Source organism: Agrilus planipennis, unplaced genomic scaffold (assembly GCF_000699045.2).
Source record: "Agrilus planipennis isolate EAB-ADULT unplaced genomic scaffold, Apla_2.0 scaffold140, whole genome shotgun sequence".
In the NCBI taxonomy this organism is placed as follows: Eukaryota; Metazoa; Arthropoda; class Insecta; order Coleoptera; family Buprestidae; genus Agrilus; species Agrilus planipennis.
Window position 1 is genome coordinate 415,126 of NW_020438943.1, and position 14,362 is coordinate 429,487.

At 31.6% G+C, this 14,362-nt stretch overlaps 3 protein-coding genes and 1 pseudogene across 3 annotated transcripts; 1 reads left to right on the top strand and 3 right to left on the bottom strand.

Moving 5' to 3' along the window:
• Nucleotides 1–7: 7 nt before the first annotated feature.
• Nucleotides 8–2,916, top strand: LOC112904493 (kynurenine--oxoglutarate transaminase 3-like). Its single transcript, XM_025974624.1, has 8 exons — nt 8–258; nt 352–502; nt 556–792; nt 1,291–1,534; nt 1,596–1,762; nt 2,026–2,212; nt 2,309–2,472; nt 2,786–2,916. The coding sequence occupies exons 1-8, from the start codon at nt 95–97 to the stop codon at nt 2,846–2,848; spliced, it is 1,377 nt and encodes a 458-aa protein (XP_025830409.1). The 5' UTR covers nt 8–94; the 3' UTR covers nt 2,849–2,916.
• A 686-nt stretch (nt 2,917–3,602) lies between these two features.
• LOC108739224 (UPF0605 protein CG18335) lies at nt 3,603–7,400 on the bottom strand. Its single transcript, XM_018473024.1, has 7 exons — nt 7,236–7,400; nt 7,032–7,170; nt 6,856–6,952; nt 6,622–6,797; nt 5,534–5,696; nt 4,244–4,481; nt 3,603–3,820 (listed from the first exon to the last, which is right to left on the bottom strand). The coding sequence occupies exons 1-7, from the start codon at nt 7,280–7,282 to the stop codon at nt 3,751–3,753; spliced, it is 930 nt and encodes a 309-aa protein (XP_018328526.1). The 5' UTR covers nt 7,283–7,400; the 3' UTR covers nt 3,603–3,750.
• On the bottom strand, nt 5,844–6,596 carry LOC108739216 (methyltransferase-like protein 6; the record flags this gene model as incomplete). Its single annotated transcript, XM_018473016.2, has 2 exons — nt 5,844–6,086; nt 6,139–6,596. Coding segments are annotated over 2 exons (627 nt in total), but the record flags the coding sequence as incomplete, so codon positions are not given.
• A 5,698-nt stretch (nt 7,401–13,098) lies between the features above and the next one.
• On the bottom strand, nt 13,099–13,950 carry LOC112904497 (annotated as a pseudogene).
• Nucleotides 13,951–14,362: the final 412 nt, after the last annotated feature.

Genomic DNA, 14,362 nt, shown 5'->3' on the forward strand with positions numbered 1-14,362 from the left:
TGTAATTAAGCAGTTGTAATCCTAATACAATATACTTTACTACCTTACTGGCAATAAAAATGGTATTTAATTATTTGGTTGTGTTGTAGGTTAAATGGGCATTCAAGTGATAAGAAATATTTTAAAAAGTACAATTTTAAGTGCATTAAAACATTCAAATATTATAAGGAGTAGCTCAATGAGTGCAGAAATGAGTACGAATAAGAAGAATAAGTTTGATTTGCCTGCAAGATATGCAGGGAGTGAAAAAAGTGTTTGGTAGGTTTCTGTATCATTTATAACATGTATATTTATATAATTTGTAAAGCTTAATTAAGATTTTTTGTTGCTGATTATTTAATATTTGTTTAGGGTTGAGTACATACAACTGGCTTTGGAAAATAAGCCATTGAATTTGGGACAAGGTTTTCCTGACTATGCACCCCCTGAATATATTACAAAAGCCCTAGCTGATGTTGCAAGAAGTCCTGACCCTTTGTTACAACAATATACTCGTGGTTTTGTAAGTTTTTCAATTACATTAAAAATTTATAATAATTTAGTATTGGTTAAAAGGGCCATCCTCGTTTGATAGCAGTTCTGGCAAAACTATACTCCAGACTTTTAGGAAAAGAAATAAATCCACAGACTGAAATATTGGTGACATCTGGGGCTTATGAAGCTCTATTTTCATCAATTACAGGCCATGTAGATGAGGGAGATGAAGTTATCATAATTGAACCTTACTTTGACTGTTATCAACCAATGGTCAAGTCAGCAAAAGGAATTTGTCGTTTTATTCCTTTGAGATTGGTAATGAAAATGTTTTATTACCCCATAAATAATTAGTTTATATTGAATCTCAGGATAAAATTGTGTAAAGAGTGAAAAACAAGTTAAAAACTTTTAAACTTTTACATGTGTAATTTGCTTAGGTTTCTTTAGTTATTCAAAACCATTTAATACTTTCAGTTTTTTAGTGTTACCCAGCTAATGTTTAAACAAAATACAAGGATTATTAATTTTTTTGAGTAATTATACAAGAATTATAATGATGAAACATAAGGAAAGCTTGCCCAAATTACCTTTAATATTGATATGTAAATAATATAACTATAAAATTAGATTTTTTAAAATTTCCTAGTAATTTTGTCAAACTTGAATGTAGGACTTATTGATTATCTTAGACTTTTAATATTAATATCCTAAGATGCGAAATTAGGAGTATTTTGAAAATGTAAGATCCCAAAAAATTACTATGTGCATTTATTATTAATATTTGACAAATTGTAACAGTAGTATACTTTTTAGAAAAAAAATTCAGACGTTGTATCGTCTGGAGATTGGGTATTGGATCGTGACGAGTTGGAGGGTTTATTCAATTCAAAAACGAAAATGATTATTTTAAATACTCCGCATAATCCGCTGGGTAAAGTCTTTACTGAAGCTGAATTAAAGGTAATAGCGGATCTCTGTATAAAATGGGACGTACTGTGTCTGTCTGATGAAGTCTATGAGTGGATGGTTTACAAACCAAACAAACATATAAGAATTGGTAGGAGATTAATTTTGCCTGAAAGTAGTTGAGTAGTTCACTTAATTTGAATAATTTTTAGCCACTTTTCCTGGCATGTGGGAAAGGACAATAACTATTGGTTCTGCTGGCAAAACCTTTAGTGTTACAGGATGGAAAACTGGATGGGCATATGGGCCTGCAAACCTTATAAACAACCTGTTTATGGTTCACCAGAATTGTGTCTACACACATTGTACACCCATCCAGGTAATTAATTCTTTTTCTCCTACCACGTTGAAACTCTGGAACACATTATGTATTTAAAATGTATTGGTTTTTGTTTTTCTCCAAAAGTTTCAAATTGGTATCGTTTTCAAAAGCTTTTCTAAATCTAAAAATATACAATCAAAAACTCTTCGAAAAAAAGAAACAGAAACATCAATGCTAATATGTACCATATTATAATTCGAAAGTAATATTTTTATATTTTCAAAAGTAAATTAAAAAATGCAAGGAATGTTTTTTGCTAGGAAGCTATAGCCATGGGTTTTGAATTGGAACTGACAAGACTGAATTCAGACGAGTGCTTTTTTAACTCTTTACCTCGAGAATTAGAATCCAAGAGGGATTTTATGGGGAAATTTTTAAAGGAGGTCGGTATGAAACCTACCATTCCTGAAGGGGGTTATTTTATGATAGCTGATTGGAGTGCATTAGGTGAAAAAATATCGAATTACCAGATTTTTTCCCAAATATGCTATTATGTATCCACTTTTAAATATTAATTAATATTACTTTAAACATATGTTGTAGCATCTAAAGTCGACATGAATTCTGAAAACGATAAATACAAGGATTACAGATTTACAAAGTGGATGATTAAAAACGTAGGGTTGCAAGGAATTCCCCCCACTGCATTTTACAGCGAACCTCATAAGCATTTGGCTGAAAATTGTGTTCGTTATTGTTTTATTAAGGTAAAATTAATTTATAGCATGATGACGACAATTATACTTAAAATCTTATCCTGTTTTTTAAACATATGTTGTAGCATCTAAAGTCGACATGAATTCTGAAAACGATAAATACAAGGATTACAGATTTACAAAGTGGATGATTAAAAACGTAGGGTTGCAAGGAATTCCCCCCACTGCATTTTACAGCGAACCTCATAAGCATTTGGCTGAAAATTGTGTTCGTTATTGTTTTATTAAGGTAAAATTAATTTATAGCATGATGACGACAATTATACTTAAAATCTTATCCTGTTTTTTTTTTACTTTTTTACAGAAGGACGAAAATTTGAAAAAAGCTGCAGAAATACTAAGTAATTGGAACAATAAAGGAAAATAGTTGAAATTTAAATTATTTACGTTTTATTTTACTTTTATTTACATGTACCTATGAACAGATTTATTTTTGCTATTTACTTTTGGATTTATTTTACTTATCAGTTTAATAAAATATGTATTGTTATAAAAAGTGTTTTTCTTAATAAATTAATTTCCCCCTTATTAAACGAGCTGAAAGTACCAAAATGAATTACAGTTGTTGTGAGGCATCACTGAAAAGTATTCTATGGTTAGAAATTACCTGGGTGCACTTTCTACCCCCAATTTAAAAACGTCCCTTTTTATTTATTGATAAATTAATTTCTCCCTTATTAAACGAACAGAAAGTACCAAAATGAAGTACATTTGTTGTGAGGCATCTCTGAAAAGTATTTTATGGTTAGAAATTACCTGGGTGCACTTTCTACCCCCAATTTAAAAACGTCCTCTTTATGTTTCTATAAATTAATTTCACACTTATAAACGATCTGAATGTACCAAAATGTTTCCAAGTTATGGAATATCAGTGAAAAGAATGTTATAGTTAGAAATTAACGGGGTACACTTTCATCCCCAAATTTAGAAAGATCCATTTAAATGTTTTTATAAATTAATTACTTCTTAATGCCAAAATGTATTAAAGTTGTTGTGGGGCATCAATGAAAATAATTTTATAATTGGAAATTATTGGAGTGCAGATTCAACCCCCAATTTAAAAACGTTTTTATTTCCTGAATAATTAAAGCGATAATATTCTAATGGTATTTATTGTTTTATTAAATTCTACAAATAATTATCAGCTTGAATTTAAAATGTATTTAGTAAATGTGGTATTCCCAAATTTATTTACAATCCAAAGCTATTTTTTCGCAATGTTCTTTTCCTGAAGAGGATATTTTCACCCTGGTGAATTTGTCTTGCAGCCTATGTACTAAAGTCTCCCCTCAACCAACGTTTTGCATCTCTACTATCATTTCCATACGTTTTTCCGAATCTGTAGTTTAAGAGAAATAATTAAAATGAAAATAAGAAATTAGTATTTATAAATTTACGTCTATCATATATATAACAACTCTAAAAAGACAAAAATTTTAATTTGAATTGAATTTTTCGTATAAAATTCGTTAATTTATTTCAGAAACGAATCTAAACAACCTCTTAATGGAAATATTACAATCCAAACTTTTTAATCAATTTTTGATAATCAATATAATATCAATAGTGTAAAAAAGCTTGATAAGTATTGCAATATTGACAAGTTCAATTAAAACGCTTTAATATATACAGGGTGCTGCATTTTAACTGCTAATAATATCTAAAATCCTTAATGGATTCAATTATTTCAGTTTTAAGTGCTTTTTGTCACCTTTAAATTACTTATATACGTTTTTTTTTATAATCCAATAAAAGTTATTACCTGAAAATGGCACCTGGTATATGCCCGGCATAATTTGGTATTTGTCCCAAATGTTTATGGTAAATTTCGGCAGGTTTTATCAGTAATGGAGGATCGGGGCGGCCAATATTAACAGGCGCCCATTCGGTACTTAATCTTTTACGATAATTAGATGTGAAATCACATAATGCGCTATTTGTCATGGGTTGATTGGCCTGGCCAAACGATGCATATCCAAATGGTAAATGTCCAGCGTAACCTGAAATTAAAATAAATCATACGATTTTAAATAAGGGTAGTTAAAATATAATGGCAACCCGTTATAAAATTAATGGTACGAACAAATGCAATTAAAAAGGAGATATTCCCTGACACAAGCTGATTATTTTTTGAGGAGATTATCAAAATGCTGCTCCTTAAAAGTTCGTTGAAACATTTTATAATATTCAAAAATTGTATAAGAAATAGACGTTAAAAAATGCCTTATACATATTTAGAAATCATTCGAACAACACTTTTTAAAGTGTTGCGTAGTCTTCTTGGCTAAAGTGTGTGTCAATTTGAATTATCGAATGGAGGTCAGCCTCCATTATTTTTTTTCTAAAAGTTAACCGTTTAAATCTACTTAGGATTATCAGATTTTAATAATTACTATTTCGTGGTTTAAATTTTTTATGGCGCCTTCCGTATTTCGTTTCAATAATAGCTGCAAATACATCACCAAATCATTAATTAATTTTAGTTACGTAAATGTTATTACAGAATAATGATTTCTAGATTTCTTTTGTATGTTTATGTATAGAATACAAAGAGAAAGTTAGTTTCATTGTTAAATATTAACAAATAGTAACTAGTATAAACCAAAACTGAGCGAAGCTCTCATCAAAAAAGCTCGAAGCTCTAAGCTCAAAGCTTAAAGAGTGTAGCCCTTAAGGCTTGAAGACCAAATTACACATTTTAAAATCCAAGGACTTTCAAATCCTTAAGCACTTTGAATGCGCTTCAAATACTTCGAAAGAGCTTGAAGGCGTTTGAATTACAATTTACAAAGCATTTTTATAGAGTAATTCGTTTACTAAAGCCCCAACTATACTTGCTCATGTAGTTAAGTACTTGACAAACTAATTACTTTATAAAAGTACTTTGTAATTAGTAATTCAAAGTGCTTCAAGCTCTAAGCCCTTTCAAACGACTTAGGGAATTACATACACTTTTTTTCATTACATACTAAATGTTGGGAGTGGGGGATTTGGTATTAAAAAGCATTTGTTCTTGTGCATTGTGATTTGTATTTAAAAAAAATGCATCTACCTTGCTTCATGTACTTTTCAGGATCTGAGTAATGCATGAAGAATGGACTTTGGGAATGTCGTGGTGGACTAATAGGAGGTTCATCTACAGGTAAATTCCTTTCAAAACCGGCACATTCTGGTCGAACTTGTAACAAAGGCAACTTGAACTGGCTTTGAGTTAACTGAAAAAAATTAAAAATTTATTTTTATCAGGAATACTACGCGTGTCAAGAAAGAGACAATAAAAAATGANCTAATAAAATAAGAATCACATAAGATCATAATTAGTTAATCATCATTTTAGTATCTATATACATATGTTAATGTATTTGTTAATAAAAATAATCAATTACCAGATATTCCATTAACACAATATACATTTATTTCATCTTTAGACAAAGGATTAAGTATCTGGACCAGGTTTTGAAAATTTTGCTTGGACAAATATTCTAGGGACATCTATATTTTCTTTTTTGTTTACAGTTCTTCTATGCACATAAGTGCAGGTCATTAATTTAAATCCCTGGTTAGTAAATATTCTTGAAGCATGCTCTATAGAAAAGTAATAACTCCTACAATTAAAGAAAACAATAACTAAATTAATTAAAATTTATATGGCTTTACCTTGTGCCATCCTGCCTCATGTAGAAGTTTTCAGCAATCTTGTGCCCTGATTTAAAACGAATCTGTGCCATGTCATACAATCCATAATCTCTGAATAAAACCAGTCCACCTGGTTTCAATAATTTATAAATGTTTTTCACTGCTAATTCAAACTTATCAGGATGAATTGCAGACAAAACAAAAATTAATGTAGCTATATCTACAGAATTTAGTTCTAATCTGTTAAATATGTCTTCAGTAGTGATATCTATTTGGAAAGCATTTATTTTCTTCTCATCGAAATACTTGTTCTTCTTTAAAATATCTATAGCTCTTGGAGAGATATCACATGCAATAAAAAATACATCCAAACCTTCTTCAATTAAAGGAAAAATAAAATTACCCACACCACAACCCACTTCCATAATGATCACATTTTTTAAAGCAAAATCCTTATCTAATAATTCAGTAAATTCTCTAGTTAAAACGTAAAATATTGTTTACCTCAGTGTCCTCCAAATTCCTAGGTTTCCAATCTCCATCTTGCAAGGCACCCAATCTCAAGAGGTCATTCAAAGCAGCCCTGTCATTTTTCTGAAGCTTTTCAAATTCTGATAAAGCTTCTGTAGCTTGTACCGAAAATCTTTGACCAAATTGTGCATGTTCGCGTGGGACACAGCCTAAAAATTTCAATCAAACCCAAAACTTTTTATTTATTAAACATATATGCATTTATACCTTCATATCCTGGTATAACTGGATGCTTATAGACCTGATCCACGTATATATCTCTAGCGTTAACAATGTCGATATCGTTCTTCGGTGGTCTTTGTACCTGATTGAGGGAAGGAGGTGGTTAATTATTATGCGTTTGCTGTTTTGTTTTTATTATTTTTGATATTTATTTTGTGTACTTGATAGTCGTCAGCGGTTCTGTCGGAGAGGACCAACTTTTCGGCATGACACACTGTCGGATCTAACAGTAATTTATGCGAGGCTGTACCATAAGTGTCCCCTATGCGATATTTGTATTGGGGACAATATCCCGTATACCTGTTTTTGTAAAATTAATTGATTGTATTACAAAAAATTATTAAGGATAATTGAGTTTTGTATACCCAGGCACATAATGGGGATTTGGAGTAGAAACCAATTCGATAGACATTGTAATCCGTTAAATTTTAATTTTTAAACACGTAAAAGAAATAAATTTTAACAATACATCCCCCCTTACATAGCATAAATTTGGACACTGACTTATATATTTGACGTGAAATGGTATGACGAAAAGACCAGAGATGGTATGATTATTAATATTTAAATACTTTATTGTGGAAGAGATTTGAAATCATCGAAATTATGATGGGGAAACCCCAAAAATGTGACTTCTTCTTTTTTGAATTGACCATACTATTGGGTTGTTCGGAAAGTCATTTCGCTTTTTACCGACAGAGGATTTAATTGTATTCTTTTGCACCCAATTTCACATTTAAGCCGTATAATTTTTATGTGCCTTGAGAGCTCATATAGCAAGGCTTGTGTGTGAAAAATTCCAATTAATTCTACGAAGTAGTTTTTGGTTGGTGCCCTTTTAAATATGGAGAGCGATAAGCAGCATTTTCGACATATCTTACTGTTTTACTACAGAAAGGGTAAAAATGCTGTTCAAGCCAGAAAGAAATTGACTGATGTGTATGGAGAAGGTGTGTTGACAGTACGCCAGTGCCAGAACTGGTTCGCTAAATTTCGATCCGGCAATTTTGATGTCGAAGATGCACCACGTTCGGGAAGGCCGGTTGAAGCTGATAAAGACGCGATAAAGGCATTAGTTGATGTGAACCAGCGAATAACAACACGTGAGATCGCATTGAGGTTAAATTTATCAAATTCAACAGTTTATGACCATTTGAAAGGCCTGGGATTATCCTCGAAGCTCGATGTATGGATTCCCCATGTTCTCACAGAGAGAAATCTGTGTCGCCGCATTGACGTCTGCGATTCGCTTCTCAAACGTCACGAAAATGATCCGTTTTTGAAGCGCATCATCACTGGGGACGAAAAATGGGTTGTATACAACAACGTCAAACGCAAGAGGTAATGGAGCAAAAAAGATGAACCGGCTCAAACCATTTCCAAAGCCGATATTCACCAAAAAAAGGTGATGCTGTCTGTTTGGTGGGATTTTAAAGGAATCGTTTTTTTTGAGCTTTTACCGGATAACACAACGATTAATTCGGAAGTCTACTGTCATCAGCTGGACAAACTGAATGATGCACTTCAACAGAAAAGGTCAGAACTAATCAACAGGAAAGGTGTAGTGTTTCACCAAGACAACACGAGACCTCACACAAGTTTGGTCACTCGCCAAAAGCTTTGCTTGAATGGGATACAATGCTACACCCACCATATTCTCCAGACCTGGCACCATCGGATTATTATTTGTTCCGGTCACTCCAAAATTTTTTAGACGGTAAAACCTTCACTTCAAATGAGGAGGTCAAAAACCTCCTCGATCAGTTTTATTCCAGCAAAAACCAAAAATTTTATGAGCGTGGAATTATGCTACTACCAGAAAGATGGCAAAAGGTGTTGGACCAGAACGGTCAATATATAATTTAATAAAGTATTTGTTTATTATACGAAAACTGTCTTTCATTTCCACAAAAAAAACCGAAATGACTTTCCAAACAACCCTATACATTATTTGTAATTAGCTTTCAGTTAATAAAAACAGTAACTCAAGAACAAGTTTAAAAAGTGGAAGAGGGAGCTAGATATAAATTAATTTTGAAGAACATTTACTTGTATAATCAACATAGGTAAATGGTAGCTACCATTATTTTCCCCCATCAAGTCTGTGTTTCCTGTGCCTACCATGCAAGCATATCTAATGTAAACATCCAGGTGGTAGATAATTCTCAAATGACCATGAGGAAACAGCTGGCGTTACCATTTACAACAGACTTAAACTCCACATGGTTGTATGAAGAAATATTAATACAATAAAGACTATTTATTCTCAATAGAAAAAAGAATTTATTCCGGTCAAATTTTATTCATATTTGCTGTAAGAATTTTTTTTTTGATGTTCAAACTTAATTCGTACTTTTCTTTTAATATATGGTCTTTAATAAGTAACAAATAAAACTGAATAATTTTTAGAGAATTTAAAATTCTTTGCATGCTCGGTTACGTATTTTCACCAGTTAAGTATAGAGGAAGAATAATTACCATCATAAATGTTACATACCATCAACTGTAATTTATGATAGTATGACTAGGTAATGATTACCTTCTTTATTAGACAATAAAAAAACAATAATCATCTCTTTCGCTTTCAGTTAATAAATGTCAAGGAGTTGGAAACAATTTTATAACATAATGTATCTAAAGTCAGCAAATGACTTAACACTTTTTACAAAATCATATTTATTACGATTTTCGTAATTTATTTCTTATTTAGGTAGCGCCTTTAATTATTCCTTAAACAGTAATTTTATGCATGTATATTTAGCTATATAAATATGATAATTTATAACGAATATGACGATATTTTTGAAAGAAAAGCTTTGATTGTTTTAAAAACTTTTTAAACAATTTGATTTCGTCTAATAACGAAAGGATGTTGTTGCGAATCGCCCTGTAAATGATTATTTGCAGCTGTAGCATTATTATCATCTCAAGTGACCCGGACAATTTAATTACGGTGTTCCATAGACTTTTTAAAAGCGTGTAGTAATAAGGTATGTAATAAATAGTTGACATTATCTATGTCGTGATTGTGGTCATTTAATTAAGCGTATTAAAAAGGAAAATAATTGGTTTATTACCAGACTTCGTTTGAAAATTTTAAACGATTTCGCTAGAACCATCATTACTACCTATATTATTATTATTATTATTTAAAGGAATGCTGCAAGAATGTCTAGCCAAGAGCAATCAAAATTCTTTTTAACTCTCTTAAATACAAATATGTCTTTACAAGTATGTGCGAATACAATGAAAATTGTTCATGATAAGTGTATTATAAATGTTAGAGCGTCACAAGCCATATATACCGCTTAGCCGCTGAACTAACTACTAATTAAAAATAACAAGGACTGAAATAAAATGTGAAGTAATTAATACATACATATATAATAACTACGTACTTTGTACATTGTTTTAATACATATACATAACAGGCACGAAAGGTTAATGAACAGTAATTAGTAAATGTAAGATTAATGTAGAACAAATGTTAAAACAGAAATTAAAATGAGATCTTATAAGTTATCTAAAAACTCAACAAACTGAGACAGAAATCGATTAGTAGCCTGTAATTTTATAGTCTAATTCAGATTATACAAAACGGAATATTTACGATTTAAAACGAAAATTTACTAAATAGAATTAAAACTGCATCTTAATATGACTTGCTTTTGGCCACTTTTGGTTTTAATTCACCCTTAAAAATGACTGCATCCTTTAAACAAAGACACTACGTCTAGGAATTTAATGCATAATTTATTTATTTCATTATTACGTGTCATCCTGTCAGGTGGACTCTGCTGTGTAATTAATTTTATAAACAGTTACTGAATTTTTTTAATTAATCTTAATCATCTGGGTGTTGCATGATAATGTACAAATTAAAATAAAGTTTAAGAAATCTGTAACAGAGGATTATGTTGTTGAATGCGAATGTCTTTTACTAACTATTGTAGAATGTATTGGAAATATTTTTTTTAGTATGATTCATTCGTAGATATGAATAGAAACATTGTTTATTAATTAAAATAATGCGTGAACACTCTAAACTGCAATTAGCATGCTGTACTTATAAAGTCGTTTGAAGACTGTGGATTTTCTATTTACCATGATGTAATAGTGACATCAGCCTGTGGTTTTATTAACATAAACATTATGAACAACAATTATTATTCATCATCTATTTGTTGATGCCAGGCATTTGTGTATGGAATTATCCAATTTGATATATTTTTGATATTCATATAAATAAGGGTTATTTTTCGATAATTTTCGCTAGTGTTTCGTTCGTATTGGATTCATACATGACCTGTTAGCTTTTGATTAATTAATTGTTGTTCCAGTTTTCATTGTTGAAACATATTAAATATTACATCCGCTTTGCGTATAAATACTAGTACATAAATGCGTTCATTTATATGGAAGGTTACCTACACCTGTTTCCGAAGAATATTATGTATTATAAAAGTAACAAATCTCTCTTCATTATTTTTTTTTTCTTTTATTCATTATCTTGTCGATCTTATTGTATGCTAAGATACACGTGCGCGGTTTTGAATCTATCACTGTTTTTATGGTCTATGCGAGTGGGATGCGTAAGTAGATATCTATACCATCATACAAAGCTTAAAAAAGCTCACACAACATTCACAAAGCTCCTAACATAAACAGTGGCGTGCCCAGCTTTTACAGAAAAGAATCGAAGAAAACCAGTTAATAATTGTATATACTAAGAAATAAGTTGTCCCAATAGTTTTCCAAACAATCCCTCGTATTTATTATCAAACAAACAAAGTTACACGCTCGTTTTAAAATCTCATCAACAGCTAAACAAATGTCGAAGAGATAAGCGTTGTGCTTGGTGCTTTTTTGCAGTTGTCTAGAGTTATAGATAATAGAAGTAATAACAAGATCCTTAGCCTGACCTTCCACAAAAATAGAGACAACAATAGTAGTGAAAGTAGATGACTTAAACGTGAACATTTTGTGATTATGTAAATGGTTATTGTTGAACCGGTGAATTTTATTGTAAATTATATGGACAAAATTCGACTTGTACCTATGCATGTACCATAACTTTTGAAGGAAGGAGGTTGCTGTAACAGGTATTTATTGAAATAGGGGATATTACTTCACATTACTTCGTTAGGGGTTTGGGTTTCCTACCAAGAAATTTGGAAACTGTTTTAATTGTTTCGTTTTATACAAAATGGTTTGGCGCCATATATTTATGAGAAAATATCCTGTAAGAAAGGTCCTGCATCAGGTATATACAGGGTGCTTCAAAAAAATGTATACACACTTTGAACTTCCATAGAAAATTTATTTACCGTTCTACAAAGTTAAATTTCAGGAAAATAGAAAGCTGAAAGTCCAATGTAAATGAAACATAAATAACAAATGTTAATGCTGTTCAAATTGGTGACCTACAGCATCAATACAATTCTGAGTACGAGTCACCACAGATTCTGTACATCGTATCAAAACGTCCAATGAGATTTCTCCACACACTGCTTGAATCTCATTCCAAAGAATGTCTAGGTTACGTGGTTTACGTTTGTACACCTCATCCTTTACTGTGCCCCACAAGAAGAAATCCAGTGGTGTAAGGTCTGGAGAGCGTGCTGGAAACTCGATTGGCCCCCTGCGTCCTATCCACTGGCCCGACAAATTTTGATCCAGGTAAGCTCGTACGTCCCTGTGATAGTGCGGCGGAGCACCATCTTGTTGAAAATAAAAATCATCATTACCGTATAATGCACGAATGGCAGGAAATATGGAATCAGCAAGCATTGTTAGGTAATTAATACCAGTTACAGTGCCTTCAAATCGAAAAGGTCCAATGAGTCCCCTTGAAGACAAACCGCACCACACATTTACACCAGGCAAATTTACAGCTTTTTCAATTGTAATGTGAGGATTTTCTTCACCCCAGTAAACAGAATTGTGCCTATTGACAGTTCCATTAAGTTTGAATTGGGCTTCATCCGACCAAATGATGCTACCCATAAATCCCGGTTCACGTATCACGTTTTGATACGATGTACAGAATCTGTGGTGACTCGTACTCAGAATTGTATTGATGCTGTAGGTCACCAATTTGAACAGTATTAACATTTGTTATTTATGTTTCATTTACATTGGACTTTCAGCTTTCTATTTTCCTGAAATTTAACTTTGTAGAACGGTAAATAAATTTTCTATGGAAGTTCAAAGTGTGTATACATTTTTTTGAAGCACCCTGTATTTTCTCTCAATGTTCTTTTCCGACTATGACCTAGCTGGGCTACTTTCTAGAGAAAATATATATAGGACTTTTGTTAAGGGAGATTTCCTCGCAAAAATAATTTATAATAAGTGTTATCAGCGTCTTGTAGCGATTAAAGAGATATTTTCAAGAATAATTCTTGCCCCGAAGACGACCTTCTTGGGTTTTCTAATGGCTGGACTTGTTAACCACAAATCTTGGGGAAAACTCTTCTGTAATCTGATAGTTGTTCTAAAATTTATTTAGTTGCATTATGGCAAATATTTGAATACATATGAGTTCAGTTATGTATCTATTAATGAACAATCAATTATTTAGTGTTGCTTGATCCACGCATCCCGTTCTTCACGCTCTTTGATAACCTGCTCCAGCGTCGGAGTTAGGTACAAGACATCCTCTTCGTACTTTGTCCATTTGTCCCTCGGCAAAATTTCTTTACAACATGCAAGATGATGGGCTCTCATTAATCTGTAGTTTCTCTCATCGACAACTCGATCAGGTAAACGTCGAAGAGCCTCTGTGACATCGTCGTTGTGTATCATTATGTCGTCTCGCCATAGGCCATACTTTCTAAACGCAGATAAATTGAAACAAAACTTCTGCAATCCTCTGCTTACGTATCTTCGTTGAATATAACCCGTCATAGACATTTTTAAATCTATTTTATTTATGTACATACGTCTGTTATTATGTCAATAATTTTTGTCTAATACTATTTGTTTTAAGGTGCGATTTTATTTAGTTTATTTTAAATACAGCCAACTTTTCATTTGTAGTAGGTACATACTTTTTATGAAGAATTCGTATAAAAAAAATATCTAGGTATCTCGATTTTTGACAAAAAAATAACACTTTTATTTCTATTTTAGTCATTCAGACCAGAAAGGTTCTTTCACTTTTGTAACAACAAACCATCTACATATATGCATGTATGTATTACAGCTGTAATTCCTTGTTGTTAATTATAAGTGACAATAATAATAATTTTCATTGGCATTTAAAACGCTAGTAATATGCGTGTAACTCTTAGTAAGTTAGAAGCCTCCAACTAATTGCGGGTAACAGTTAACATGTCCTCAGGAAACTACTAATTAAAGTCATTTTGATAGCTATTAACTGTGTTTGTTAAAGGACATTAAATATTCAATTCTGCCCATCTCCTCGACAATTGTTACAAACTTACACTGAGGGTAACGTTAAATTGACTTAACTTTTATATTACTGAAC